This window comes from Arachis ipaensis, chromosome B05 (genome assembly GCF_000816755.2).
Source record: "Arachis ipaensis cultivar K30076 chromosome B05, Araip1.1, whole genome shotgun sequence".
In the NCBI taxonomy this organism is placed as follows: Eukaryota; Viridiplantae; Streptophyta; class Magnoliopsida; order Fabales; family Fabaceae; genus Arachis; species Arachis ipaensis.
In genome coordinates, this window is record NC_029789.2 from 11,247,362 (window position 1) to 11,261,872 (window position 14,511).

The window sequence follows — 14,511 nt, forward strand, 5'->3', positions numbered from 1 at the left end:
ACCTCCTTTTATAGCAGTTAAAATTTTGTCTTCTTATATCTCGTTATGTAAAAATTTATCTCGTTTATAATGTAAATAAAATAAGAGAGGAATATTTATTTCGGTAGATATTTTTTAAATTATTTATTTCAGTAATTATTATAATTATTTTATTTATTAAAATAAAGATGGATTTTGCTTCAAAGTCAAAGTCAAAGTTTACCACCAGTAATCAAGCATCCTGTCTCATCGGACGGCTAATATTCACTTAAAAAGAGTGGCCACTGAGCTGAGACTCACGTGAGACTGGAAAACGAAAAGCTGAGAAGATAGTAGTGAAGTACACTGTACAAAGTACACACCTCTGTTGTTCTTCCCTTTTCCCATTTATACGAGGAAAGCCATTTCACCTCTCGCTTTTACATTTTAAGTTGAGTGAGTTCGTCTCTTAATTCAGCAGAGTATTGTAAGTGCAGGTGCTTTCTCCCGAATCCTTTTTCTCCTTCATAGGTTTCATCCATCATGTTGCTTTGATTATTTATTATCTTGCTGCCTCTTTCAATTCGCTTCATTTTCCGATCCAGAAAGAAAAAAAAAAAAGCAATCTCTCTCTGGGTTTATGCTTCTTTGTGGTTGTCAAATATGATCTTCTTGTTATGGTCCTCAAGATGTGATTGATTGTATGCCTTTCTATATAAAGCCGGATTAACGACCATTAAAAAAAAAGAAGGATTCAGAGTTCTTTATGAATTATTAAAACTCAAGTTGATTCTTCTGAATTTTGTTTTGGTTGCAACAAATCATGATTATGTAGATTGACAGGCTCTCTTTTATTCCCTTTTGTGTTGCGCTTTTTTATTTAATGTTTTTTGAGTGCTTATGAAGCAGCTATTGTCTGCAGAAGTTCTATATGGCTAACCACGAAGATTCAAGTTCAAGGAACTCAGGTTTCTCTCATGCTAAGCTCAATGAGAGAATTCTTTCTTCGCTCTCACGGAGAACTGTTGCTGCCCATCCCTGGCATGACTTGGAGATTGGTACATATTATTGTGCTGCAACAATTTCTCTTTAGTTTCAATAATTGAGGTGTGAGATTACTGAAGAGCATTATTGTACTGTAGCGGTATCTAACTGAAAATTCACAAATGTTTCTGTATGCCCAGGCCCAGGAGCTCCAGTAGTTTTCAACTGTGTAAGTTTTTAAGTCTTCCATAACTTAAATTGGGAAAGCTTTTTATTTTCTCTCTTGAATCAATTGAATAGTTTATCTCTATTGTTATGGCTTTCCTATATGTGGCCATCTCCTAGCACTACTGTTACATTTCATGAACATAGATTACTCTACCAAACTCTCAATGCTACTGTGTTTTCTAAGCAAAATAAATGGATTTCCATGGCAGGTGGTTGAAATTGGCAAAGGTAGCAAGGTTAAGTATGAGCTGGACAAGGCAAGTGGACTTATAAAGGTGTGGTTCCCATCTTTCATTGCTTAAATTGTTCCACCGTACGTGTTGTTTCCAATTCAGCGCTTTTAGTTTGTGGTTGTTAATGTTCTTTTTAGTATATCATGCAATCATTTGCCGCCTTACTGTACATAGTTACTTAGCAAGTGCTTGTCAAAAAGGGATACTTAGAAAGTGCTGTTGTTTATGATTGATTTTTTCCATGGATGTACCGAAGCATAACTCACTCATCAGTTGAATATCACAGGTTGATCGTGTTCTTTACTCGTCAGTTGTATACCCACACAACTATGGTTTTATCCCAAGGACCATTTGTGAAGACAGCGATCCAATGGACGTTCTGATTCTGATGCAGGTAGTAATGCTTAACTTTTTTGTTCTATATATTTAACAGAAATATGTCTGTTTTCAGCCAAGATTTGAACTGGACTAAATTTGAAACTTATGCTTTGTAAAGGAGCCTGTGCTACCTGGTTCCTTCCTGCGCGCTCGTGCCATTGGATTGATGCCCATGATTGACCAGGTGAAAGTTACCTCCTTCTTGCCTGCAAACTAATAATTTGCTTTGTTTTTGTAGTCTTTACTGTTTGTTTGGCCAATTAGCTGATCGGTTGCTTCTCTGCTAGTGAATTGAACAAAAAGTCTAAGTGGTTGTCCTTTTTTTTATTTTATGTCCTTATTACCTCTGTATGGTGAAAACATTGCCTTACCTTGTATATTTAATGTAACATGATGAAATTTTTTTCCATTAACCTTTCTAATCCCATAGCTTTATCATGGGAGTGGTATATGATTGAAATTAGTGCTCATTTCATCGTAACAACAAAATATAATTGAGAGATACAATGAAAATTGTTTAATATCATATTAGTGTGCCTCAGCATGATTAGAGCGATCATATTAAGACTATACATCAGATATTGTGGTTAACGAGCTGCCGATGACTTTTGCTCATTTTATTTATGACTCACATTTGGCTTTCATTAGTGTACAAATTTGAAAAATATCCTGTTTCCAATAAAGGTGAACATTTGGAGAAAAGATTTTAATGCTTATTAACGATTTTTTTTGGCAGGGAGAAAAGGATGACAAGATCATAGCAGTTTGTGCAGATGACCCAGAGTTTCGCCATTTTACAGACATCAAGCAGCTCGCTCCACATAGGCTGGCTGAAATCAGAAGATTCTTTGAGGACTGTATCCTGTTATTTACATTCAGGATATAATTATGCATGCCATTCATTCTATAGCTATTCATAATTATACCCATTGATGAATATTTTCTGGGTGCCAATGGATAAAGTCTCCCCTATGTTTCTACAATCCATAAACTTCCTCCTTTCAATGTTATCATACCATATACCCAAGTTAGCTGTAAATCCTTAGTGTGCCTTGTCAGACAAGAAGAATGAGAACAAAAAAGTTGATGTTGAAGACTTTCTCCCAGCTGAAAATGCCATTGACGCCATCAAGTACTCCATGTGAGCTATTTCCTTTTGCAATATTACGATTTCCTTCGTCTTCATATGCTTGTTGTGTGTCTGGTGTTTGATTCTTGGCACCAATGTTTAATGATGCTTGATTTATTCTACCTAAGCAGATTTTTCCCCCCTTCTTTTTGGTAGGGATCTTTATGCTGCTTACATTGTTGAGAGCTTAAGGCAGTGACATTTTTGGGAAACTGACCGGCTGATTACAATGATATCTGAAATACATTCTAGTATCTACTATGCAAAATGTGAATGAGGGTCCTCAAACATTCTGATCTCTGTAATTTTTGTTGTCGCATTTGTGCTGCTCTTACGCCACTAGTGCAACTTTCCATGTCTAAAATCTAAATTTTCTGATATTATATGGTTGCAGTTATACTGCTACCAAATAATGAGCTCATGAGTCATGTCCCTTATTATAGCCCTATATTCTTCTGTTGTGGATATTGTTGTTTTCAGTTTTCACCATGCATCACGCGATCCTCTTGCCCATGAATGAATCTACGTCTTGGTTAGTTCATCCAAATTTAAAATTTTTACTACAAATGGAACTTACTACTAGTCTACTAGCAATAAGTAATTACACAGTTTTTAGATTTTAGAAAGAGCGATTGATTTGATCACTTAGGTAGTGTTTGTTTTCAGAGATTAAAACTGGAATTGAAAAACTGGGACTCAAAACTAGGGGTGTGCATGGGCCGGGTGAAACCGGATTTGGTGTGACCCAGACCCGACCCGAAATATATACCGGGCCTATTTTTAAGACCCGAACCCGACCCTAGACCCGATGAAATATATACACTTTCGGGCCACGATTATACCGGATAAAAACCGGGTGAAAACCGGGCCGTTAACATTATATTACCTTGATACCTTCTTGTAAGTTAGCATGTAAAAATATTCAAATTTCCAAGACTCCAATCATTATTTGACATAGTAAAATTCACTTAGAAATATATACTAAGAACCAACTCTTCTCTAAAATTAAAGCATAACCATAATCAATACTAATATTGCCTAATAACACCAAATATTTAAATCAATACAAATAACACAATATTATGCATTAGTCTAAAGTCTTATGCATTTTAAACATAAAATAGTAACTTATAGTCTTATATATAATGACTAATAACACAAAATATTAAGGTTTACAACACTTAAATTTCACATAATAATAGCCATTATCCATCACTAATAACACAAAATATTAATTATATATGATGATCGGGCCACCGGGCCGATCTCGGGTGACCCGAGCTATGGCCCGGACCCGACCCGAAATTATGACCGGGTCTATTTTTGAGACCCATACCCGACCCTAGACCCGATGAAATCACACCAAATTAGCCCCTAAAGTGTTCGGGACTGGGCCGGGTCTTCGAGCCGGGTCGGGTCATGCACACCCCTACTCAAAACTGTGTTTGATGATACAATTTCAATTTTGAGACACAAATTTCAGTTCTATCTGTATCTCCAAAAAATAGAAATACAAAAGACTAAAAATTTTGGGGATGGAGACAAAAATTTTAACATTTTCTTTAATAATTAAGGATGTTTAAAAAATATTTTCATTTCATATTTATATTTATTTTGAACCAAATAAAATACTAAGACATAATTCTTTCTTTCAATCTCAGCTCTCTTTCAAATGTGGAGAAATTCGCTTCTTTTTTCTGAGCACACATGCACGCCATAGTATGAGTTCCTACTCGATTGATTAGGTTAAAACCCCAATTTCTAATTTTCTATTAAAAAGCTTCATGATTTCCCACAACCAAAGCCTCACCTGTGAGTATTTGCTTTACTTGAATTAGTGGTTTAATGGGTACTAATATCATTATTAATTCAGTTTTTTATTTATTAAACATGTAGATTAATAAAAAAATGTGAGATTAATCTAAATGATAGTATTTTAATGGCAGCAGTATTTTGGTCCGCAATTTTGGACGATTTTTTTTAGCCAAATTCTAATTAGTTCTTAATATTTTAATATTTTAGACGTACTATTTTAGTCCAGTAAATTTTAAACGAATTTAATGTTATCTCATTGTTAAATTTGACACAAATAATTAAAGTTATGAAAACCGAATCGGTCAATAAATCAGTCAAAGGATTGATTCAATAGTCTTATCATAGTCGAATAGATTAAAGTTATAAAATAAATAAAAATAAAACAACCAAAATAACCTAGACTAAGAAAAATCCGAGGGGTCACTTTACTTTCGTGCCTAATTTTGATTTTTGAGTGACATTATTCAGAGTTATTAAAACTAGTAAACCGAATCTTACACCGATTCAGTCCAGAATAGGACGGTTTAAGATAAAGAATCAAGACAAATCGGTCAAACCTGATACACAATGCATGATTTGGGGTTTAAATCCCTCTCCTCAAAGAAGGAGGCATGTATGAATATGCTATCAAAGTGTCATACTTTTTGTTATTATATATATATATATATACAAAATCCATATTTTATTATTATTCAAAATATAAATCCTACCTTTATTAATCTTTCTTTCATTCTATTAAAAGAAAAATATGTAAACTTATATGTTTACCGTATAATTCACCATTAAAATATCTCTGTATATTATACTAATACTATATACCATGCATTATAGCTTCTTTAGAGTGCAATTATTTTTGTTAGCAAGTTAATAAACATGACTAAAGGTAGGGGTGGCAACACTACCCGAACCCGCGGGTACCCACCCCGCCCCTACCCGCTCGGGACGGGTAATTACCCGCCCCCGCACCGGGGCGGGTTTTAACGGGGCGGGTTCTTAGGCGGGGCAGGGCGGGGTCGGGTTTAGGTTGAAAACCCGCCCCTACCCGCCCCGTTGCCACCCCTAACTAAAGGTTGCTTGGACGTGGCACTTGATGAAGGAATTAGTAACACAAAATTAAAATAAAATCCAAGACGAAATAGATAAAGAAATCAACAAGACAACGACCATGTGTCCGTTTGGAAGTGTATTATTATTACCTATGCTCCAAAGAGGGAAATGCAAATGCAAATCAAAGAAGGAAATTGGCCACAATCCCATCTTTTACCTGAAATTTAGTCCGAATTCCAAATATTCCAAAAGCTAGAGCCACATGTTGAAGCCCTTTTTTTTTTTTTTCAATTCCACAGAACCAGACAACCATCAGGCATCAGTGCACCGAAATTGCTGCAAAAGAAAGTGGTGCTGTGATTATGTGCACTACATACTGCATAACGAAATCTTGTTGCGAAATAGAAGAAGGGAGAAAGGTGAATTTAAAGGCAAGGGTCCAGAAAAGGATAAGGAATGCAACTGCAAACCCTGAAAGTCTTGCTGCAAACAAGATAAGTGCAGCACGACGACATAGCGACGACGACATGAGCTAGTGACCGGGAGCAGAGATGAGGCGACGCCGGCAACTGCGGAGCTAGCCGATGGAGAGGAGTAGGAGGCCAGGGTGAGGCTAGTTCGGCAGTGACGTGAGGCTTCTATGACAATGCCGGCAGCGACGGAACCCTCCGGTCGACGGAGAGTAGTTCGGCGATGGAGAAGATGGCGGTGAGTGGCTGCTCTCTCTTATCGGATGTGGGGGTGAGAGTGGGTTTAGGCTGTTAGTGTTAGGGTTGGGGTTGGTGGGTTAGTAATTTTGATTTTTAAATTTTTTTTTTTGAAAAAGCTCTACTTCCATGTAAAAATTACATGAATGGTATCCAAGTAATTTTCACTCCACGCTCCCACACTCTGTTTGTTTTACACACGCCTCTTATAACCTATATAACGAATCCTTATTTTGCGTTATCAACGTAAACTTTTTTATACAACGTAAACCTCTTTCTTCTTCTTCTTCTTCAACCTAATTAAATTCGTTGTTCTCCTCTTTCGCGTTTTTCTTCTCTGCATTATGGATCTGGATTGATTCAACCCAATTATTTTCGTCGTTCATCTTCTTCTTCGTTTTTTTTTTCTTCGATCTGCACTTTTGAATTGAAACAATGATAATCAACTTCAAATGAGTTGAATGAGTGCGATTTTGATGATTCTCAAACACATCAATTTGATGAGGTTTGGATTATTGAATTCTGAATAGAATTTAATGGAATGAAATTTTTAATTTTATTTGAAGTGAATTGAATGAATTGAGGTGATCTACATCTGAATTGAATTCAATTGAATTGATTATATGTAACTGTGAGTAATTGTGAGTGTCAGTAATTGTGAGTAACTCTGAGTAAATGTGAACTTTTCGGTTCGGTAAGTACTAAAGAGGTGGTTCATTACTTTCATGTTTTCGGTTCGGTCCGCAGAAAGGAGTCTAACAAAAATTAGACCAATATGTTCTGTTTTCTTCCCTAAGCACTATATAATTGTTTCACTATAATTAAGATTTCGGTTCACTATAACTAAGATTTTGGTTCACTATGAGTACTGTGTTCGGTTCACCATTAGTACTGTGTTCAGTTCATTCTGCACTATTCAAAACTCTTCTTCCTCACCTTCTACTGCGTCTTCACCAGAGAGAGAAAGAGGAAAAGACAAAAAAAATACAGCAGCAACAATAACAAAAGAATGACAATAGGGTTTCAGGGTTTAGGGTTTATGGGTTCCGGGTTCAGTGTACAGGGGTTCAGTGTGTTTCAAACTTTCGGTTCGCCCCGTGTATTAATTTCGGTTCACCGTGTTCATGGTTGAAGATTTAAGGTTTAGGGGTCTAGAGTTTAGGGTTCAGAGTTCAGGGTTTTAGGGGTTTAGGATTTAGGATTTAGGGTTTAGCATTTAGAGTTCAGAGTTAAGTGTTCAGGGTTCGGGTTCAAGGTTTAAGGTTTAGCATTCAGGGTTCAGGGTTCGGGTTCAGGGTTTAGGGTTTAGGTTTTATGGTGTAGGATTTAGGGTTTAGGTTTTAGGGATTTAGGGTTTATGGGTTCAAGGTTTAGTGTTCAGGGTTCTGGTTTTAGTGTTTAGGGTTCAGTGTTTAATTAGGGGTTCATATTTTTTTGGTAAACAGGAGAGCGATTTGGATTACTCTTCTGAAATGAATCAAACTGACAAAGTTTTGGATTATTCAATTTTGAATCGAATTGAATGGAATGCAATTGCTAATTTGAATTGAATTAAATGGATGGAGGTGTATTGAATTGAATTGAATTGAATTGATAATATGTAAATTGTAGGCAGAGTTATTTGAATTTGATTTTATATAATGGATTATGTTTCGTTCACTCAGTACTATACAATTGTATTATTTTCGGTTCACCATGAGTACTATGTTCAGTTCAACATGAGTACTGTGTTCGGTTCACTATAAGTACTGTGTTTGGTTCATTCTGCAGAAAGCTGTTTGAATTTGATTTTATATAATAGATTATGTTTCGTTCACTCAGTACTATACAATTGTATTATTTTAGGGACAAGGGCACTTACGTCTGGAAGAGTCTATGCAAGACTTGAAAAGTGTTGAAGGAGAGGTCTTGCTCGATGTATTGGAGATTTGAATCAGAATTTTTAGTATTTTAAATAGAGAAGAGAAGGGCAATTACCTAATGAAATGGATTATGTTTAGATTTCTTATTCGAATTTTTGGATAGTGGAACTTTGGTTGTCTAGTAGGTGGCACCTTGAGAATATATATTACCCTCCAAATTAGAATTTGAAAGGCAATATTCTTTTCTACAATCTAGAAGTGCAAGCGGACTCGAAAATGAGTTGCTATCGGTCCAAGGAAATTGCCTTGGCTTTGGGGCCAATGTGTTCTAGAAAATCACAAATTTTGGATTGGCTTTGTTTTACGGAGACTCTACCCCTAACCGTTTTTCGCTTCAGGAGAGATATGCCATCCATAGATAGGTGCCTAAGATGCCTTTCTTATCGGGAATTGGTTTTATATTGCATTCAGGAAGATTGTCCGCAAACTCAGCTAGTTTGGCAAAGGTTGAACATTTCGTATTAGTCTCTAGGTTTAAAGAACTGGTTCTTGCTTTATAGTAAAGAGAATCCTTTCATATTCTTTCCTAAATTTTGGTAGATATGGTGAACAAGGAATAATAATATCTTTAATCTTCGTGAACACTGGCCTTCGAAGAAAGTGTCTTGTATGGCTTTAGTTTTAGAAAAGGAGTTTAGGAGTGTTTTTGAGTTGCAACGTGCATCTCTCCCTTCTATAGTAAGTGATTCTTGGAATCTCCTTCTGAAGGTACCTCTAAAATTATGATGCTAGTTATTCTAGAACTGGTAATAATATTAGTTTTGCTTGTATTATCAGAGATTATAATGGGAATTGACAAAAGGGGTGTTTAGGAATAATTAATAGTAATAGTATCTTCAAGGATAATTATCTACTATTTGGATAGCATATCTCTTAACTTGGAATGTGGGTCAAGGAGATATTTGTGAAACAGATTGTTTGGAGGCTTTCAATCTTGTTAATAATCATCATGATGGTTGCGAATTTGTTGATCTATTGGTACTTAAGATCAGGGATATCATGACTTGAAAATAGCGTGTTGACCTTCATTTGATTATGAGATATGCGAATACACTAGCAGACATCATGACAAAGACGACAATTAGGCTACACAATTATCATGTGGAGCTTCCCTCACCTTAGAAGAAGTTTGAGAGTGATCTTAAGTGAGACTGTACCTCTATTTAAGTAGTTCCTTGAACTTTGTTTTTTCTTTCTTTTCCTTTGTTTAGTTTCTTTTTAAGTCACAAAAAAATCACTATTAATTTTGTAATTTTAGAAAATGTGTGTCCTGTTATTTTAATTTAAAAATAATTATTTTTTAATTTATCATTTTATTAACTTTCTCACTTTAAATATCTTGATCCAAAAAACAAATCATGGAGACTAAGAACCAAAATAAACATAGATGCCGAACAAAAGATCGTTACAATAGACCCAAAAAAATTAAATTATGTATAATTGTGTATAGTCTTTTTGATCGAGAAAAAAAAAAGAGTTTAATTCGGGTTTATACCTATTAAACTCAATTCTAGAAATATTAATTGATTAATTAATAATAACCGTATGTTATGTCTGAAATCACTAGTAATTAGTGCTAGTAAAACTAAAAACTAAAAAATGAAAATAATTTCGTTTGATGATCAATTAGGATATTAGTTAATCACAAAAGAAATATCTGCTAATATAAAAACAAACATCTGAATGTCTAAAAAATTTGTCAAAGCAAAAAAGAAACATCTGAATAAGTACAAAAGAAATATCCGCTAAAGCACAAAAAAAATCCAAATAAAACAAAAAAAAACATCCAGTTTCATCTCACGTAAGCATCCAAAACTCACAATATATTCAAATCATCTTCCTCCAAAACAGAAAAAAAAAAAGAGAAAATCCATAAACGATGTTGCATGGATGTCGTTACCGTTTTAGTGGGTGTGATCTAGAGAAGATGACGACGACTAGCAGAGTGGCTGGCGACGAGGTGGTCAACGGCACTGCGTGAATGACGCGAGCATCTCCTCCCTGTTTCTTCCTTCATGAGCGCCCTGACGTGAACAACGGTGGAGGCAGTGGTTGCGGCTGAGACCTTCACAGACGAGGAGCGAGCAATCTTCGAACAATGTAGCGGTGCAGTGGCATCATTCTTTCTTTGCGAGTTCCCCTGCGTGAATGGTGGACGAGGTAGAGTAACTGCATCTGGCGGCGCTGTGAATCACGATGAAGAAGGTGTTTGCGGTTGTTTTTGCTACAACGAACAGTGATTGACACCAATTGAAGACGGTGCAACAACATGACTGGAGCAGAAAAGAAAGGAGAGGGTAAATCATGTAAGTGGTAGTGAAAAAGAAAAGGAAGGATGATATTTTTTTTGGTGACTAAACAAGGAAAGAAACAAAGCAAAAACTATTCTAAATCCGAGCGGATGATTCGTTGGAGATCAACACTAGGCTCAGACCAAATAATATGATTAGAGTTACTCTTGGCACCATATTTAGCCATCCAATCCGCAGCTCTATTTGCTTCTCGGGACACCCATTCAACGTGAACAAGCCAAGGACGAGATAAAAGCTCCTGAATCTTGTGAACCAAATCTGTTACTTCAGATGGATACCCACTTGTAAGCTCATGCATGATGGGCAGAATGTCAAGGCAATCTGTTTCACATATAATATCCCTCAAACCGCAATCCCAAGCTAAAACCAGCCCCCTCCAAGCAGCAAATAATTCACATCTGATTATAGACCAAGGGGGAATGCTTCCAGAGCAGCCCGAGATCCAATCTTCCTTAGAATCTCTAATAATACACCAAAATCCCGCTAAATTTGAATCCATATACAAGCTTGCATCACAATTAACTTTAAAACTATTGCCTACCGGTGGTTCCCAACACAGGCAATTTCGGAGAGACCTAAAGGCATTACTTCGATTCCTGTAAACCTGTAAGTCCTTGGCGGTAATTCTGGCCAAGGCAACAACCTTATGGTCTGTCCAAGGGTTGTCAGTGTTGAATATGTCATTGCACCTATGTCTCCATACCCACCAAAGCCCTGCACCAAAGGACGCCTCATTGTTAGCCAAGGCCTTCGGAAACCACTCTTCAAGAGCAGTACCAGCCGTCGAGTCCAGGATACTAGGATCCAACATATACCAGATTGCCTTTGATCGTTCACAGTCTCTAAGGCAATGCTCCATAGTCTCCTGCGCCTTGTTACATCTCTTACACATATCTGAAGAAGCTAAATGCCGCTTGAATCGAAAGGTCTCAGTTGGTAGAGCATCATGTAAGCTAAGCCACATAGTAAATTTGAACTTCTCTGGAATGTTTATGTTCCACAACCAGTTCCAATTACTGTTGGCATTCCAATTTAATGTTCCTCATGAAGTGCATAATCTCTTGAGCAATGATAATATTCTCTGTGGTTCCTCTTCCTGGAATGAACCCTCCTTGCAAAGGACCAATGATCTCCGACAGGAAAGGTCTGAACCTGTTAACTAGAACCTTTGTGACAATTTTATAAATTACATTACATAAGCTAATAGGCCGAAACTCCCGTAAGGAAGAGGGAACTTCCACTTTAGGAATTAGAACAATGAGAGTATCGAAAATAGCCGCATTCAATGGCTCACCCTCAAAGGCTCGCTTGACCAGTCTACACACATCGTTGCTAAGAGAGTCCCAGAACTCTTTGTAGAAAATTGCTTGAAATCCATCTGGCCCTGGGGCTTTAAATGAACTCATGGTCATCACAGCTCTTTTAACCTCTTCAGATGTCACCGGTTCCACTAACTTTTGACAAGCCTCAGTACTAAGAGACGGGTAAGGAAAAGGCCCCATGGCGTCCAGGTCAATATCCTCCCTTGTAGAAAAGAGCTTTTGAAAGAAAGAATTTGCCGCCATTTCTAGAGTCGTAGTCTCCGTGGTCCAAGACCCATCCTCCAAAAATAACCCATGAATTTTGTTCCTCTTTCTCCTGATAACTGTCTGCAGATGAAAAAATTTTGTATTTCTGTCTCCACATCTCCCTAGCCTCTTCGGAGAAGCAAACTCTTGGAGGCATAGGATCTCCTGTTTTCCAGTGACCACTGCCATGGAATCCTCATCTAGAGCTTCAGCCCGATTTATCCCTGTGGCTACCGTAGAACCAATAACCTTGTCACGGAACGAAATTTTGGAAGTCACCCTGGAACTAAGGTCGCCCTTACTTGATCCCTCCTTCACACCTGATGCAAACCCTCCCACACTCTCCCCCTTATCTCTTTCGATTGCATGGCCATCTTCTTCACCGTGTTTCACCCTCAAACGCTCTCTCCCGCTCTCTCCTTCTCTCATTCTCTCTGAGTACGGAGTACGTACTCTTTCTCTGCTAGGGTTTTTTTTTTTCTTGGTAAAGGAAGGATGATATAATGATACGGTTGTTATTTTCTAAATTGAAAATAGAATTAATTAGATTTGAGTAAGATTGTGAGACAATTTTTTAGTATTATTGTGTCTTTTATTATGATTTACAAGTGTAATTACCCGTGCCATGCACGTGATAAGATTGAAATTATAATTTTAAATTATTTTTTAAAATTAATTTAAATTATAATAATTTGATTAATAAAAAATTAATATGTTATGCATTGTTTGTTTTTTTTTTTAAATTTAGTATTAATTGGATTAACTCTAAAATAGTTATTAATCGATTTTAATAATCTACTTTCTTTAATAAATCAGACATATATACTGAATGTGATCATAAATAATATAGTAATAGTTAAATCTACCAACAAACATATTGACTATTATCACACTCTAAAACAAATTAAATATAAAGGCTATTAGCACGCACTTATAAATCTATAAAATCGCATTGTCTTTAATTCGTGCAAGGGTTTATTTATCAAATAAACTTAAAATATAAACAAAAAATATTTATAAAATGGACCTAGCATCACTTGAAAGAATCATAGAAAATAATCAACTTACCTTATCATCCATAAGAACCATTTTTATGTAAGTCATGTTGTTCTTGTCAAATTTGGATGAGACTTTTCATAACCTTATAATTCTTACCTTTATTTTTCAAACTTTTTCATTACATAATCTATCATAGGTAATTCTGTTGATAGAATCGTAGTTAGTATCCTTTAGGTATGAAAAATAATAAACAGAAGAACTTTTATGTCTGAAGTACGAATTTTCTAGATGATAAATAATTGTAACAATTCACTATTAATCCTTATATATATATACACACTAATTATACACGGTAATAGTTAACAAATATTTTCAATGGAGATAGTTACTCAATATATATGTTATCGACATTAATTATATGCCAATATTTTTATGAAAGAGCTAAAAGAGGATATATATAAATATATATAATATTATTGCTATACAGGAAGCATACATAAATTGCTAAATTTTTTTATTATGTTATACAACTTAAAATTATACTATCATATTATTATTAATCCTAGATACTTGCTATAATTATATCAAATTTAATTATGAATCTAAATAAATAAAATAAATAACATTCAATATTATTTTTTTCTTTTTTACATTCAATATTACTGTAAATATAAAAAGTAAAATAATTAATGAAAAAATATGAGCAGAAAATAAAACATATTAATTAAAATTCAATTTGTTATCTAATTAATCTTGTGTCCATACTATATAACTTTACAAAAATATTATGAATCACAATCTTTTTTATTCTTAAAAAAAAAAAGAAAAACACTATATGTAGCCTTTAGTAGTACAAAAAATAATTATTAATACTCTAATTTTTTAAAATATATTTTACCTTTTTAAAATATAATGCATGTACCGTGTAGACTTTATTATTATTATTATTATTATTATTATTATTATTATTATTATCCACTAATTGATATCAAATTAAATGGGTCACTATTAATGTGTGCATCAATTATCTCTTAATAAAATTATTGCACTTGAATGAGAATTAGAACTATATCAATTGATATAATTAGAATGATTAAAAATATCGATGATTTATAAGAAGTTTAATAACGCATTAAATATTAATTTGATATAATTATAATGAAGATATTTTCTTAAATTAATATAATCATGCATTATTCATGAACTAATTATAACAATTGAATAAATTTAT

General features: G+C 35.0%; 1 protein-coding gene and 1 long non-coding RNA gene across 5 annotated transcripts; one reads left to right on the forward strand and one right to left on the reverse strand.

The window, feature by feature from the left end:
- LOC107642898 (soluble inorganic pyrophosphatase) lies at positions 263–3,420 on the forward strand. Of its 4 annotated transcripts, none has more exons than XM_016346401.2 (9): positions 263–455; positions 881–1,016; positions 1,143–1,171; positions 1,380–1,445; positions 1,690–1,797; positions 1,900–1,965; positions 2,518–2,638; positions 2,841–2,922; positions 3,067–3,420. In XM_016346401.2, the coding sequence occupies exons 2-9, from the start codon at positions 890–892 to the stop codon at positions 3,107–3,109; spliced, it is 642 nt and encodes a 213-aa protein (XP_016201887.1). In that variant the 5' UTR covers positions 263–455; positions 881–889; the 3' UTR covers positions 3,110–3,420. The 4 variants fall into 4 exon arrangements, with proteins under 4 accessions (XP_016201887.1, XP_016201888.1, XP_020978689.1 ...); XM_016346402.2 differs by having other exon boundaries at positions 286–445; XM_021123030.1 differs by having other exon boundaries at positions 304–455; positions 884–1,016.
- LOC110262742 lies at positions 6,062–6,951 on the reverse strand. Its single transcript, XR_002347729.1, has 2 exons — positions 6,243–6,951; positions 6,062–6,108 (listed from the first exon to the last, which is right to left on the reverse strand). It is a non-coding gene; the product is annotated as an uncharacterized LOC110262742 (long non-coding RNA).

Excerpts from the sequence above, each read along its gene's own strand:
- LOC107642898 (XM_016346401.2), top strand. The coding sequence starts at position 890 with ATGGCTAACCACGAAGATTCAAGTTCAAGGAACTCAGGTTTCTCTCAT. Across the intron at positions 1,017-1,142 it reads CTGGCATGACTTGGAGATTG|GCCCAGGAGCTCCAGTAGTT; the intron begins GTACATATTATT and ends CTGTATGCCCAG. Across the intron at positions 1,172-1,379 it reads CTCCAGTAGTTTTCAACTGT|GTGGTTGAAATTGGCAAAGG; the intron begins GTAAGTTTTTAA and ends TTTCCATGGCAG.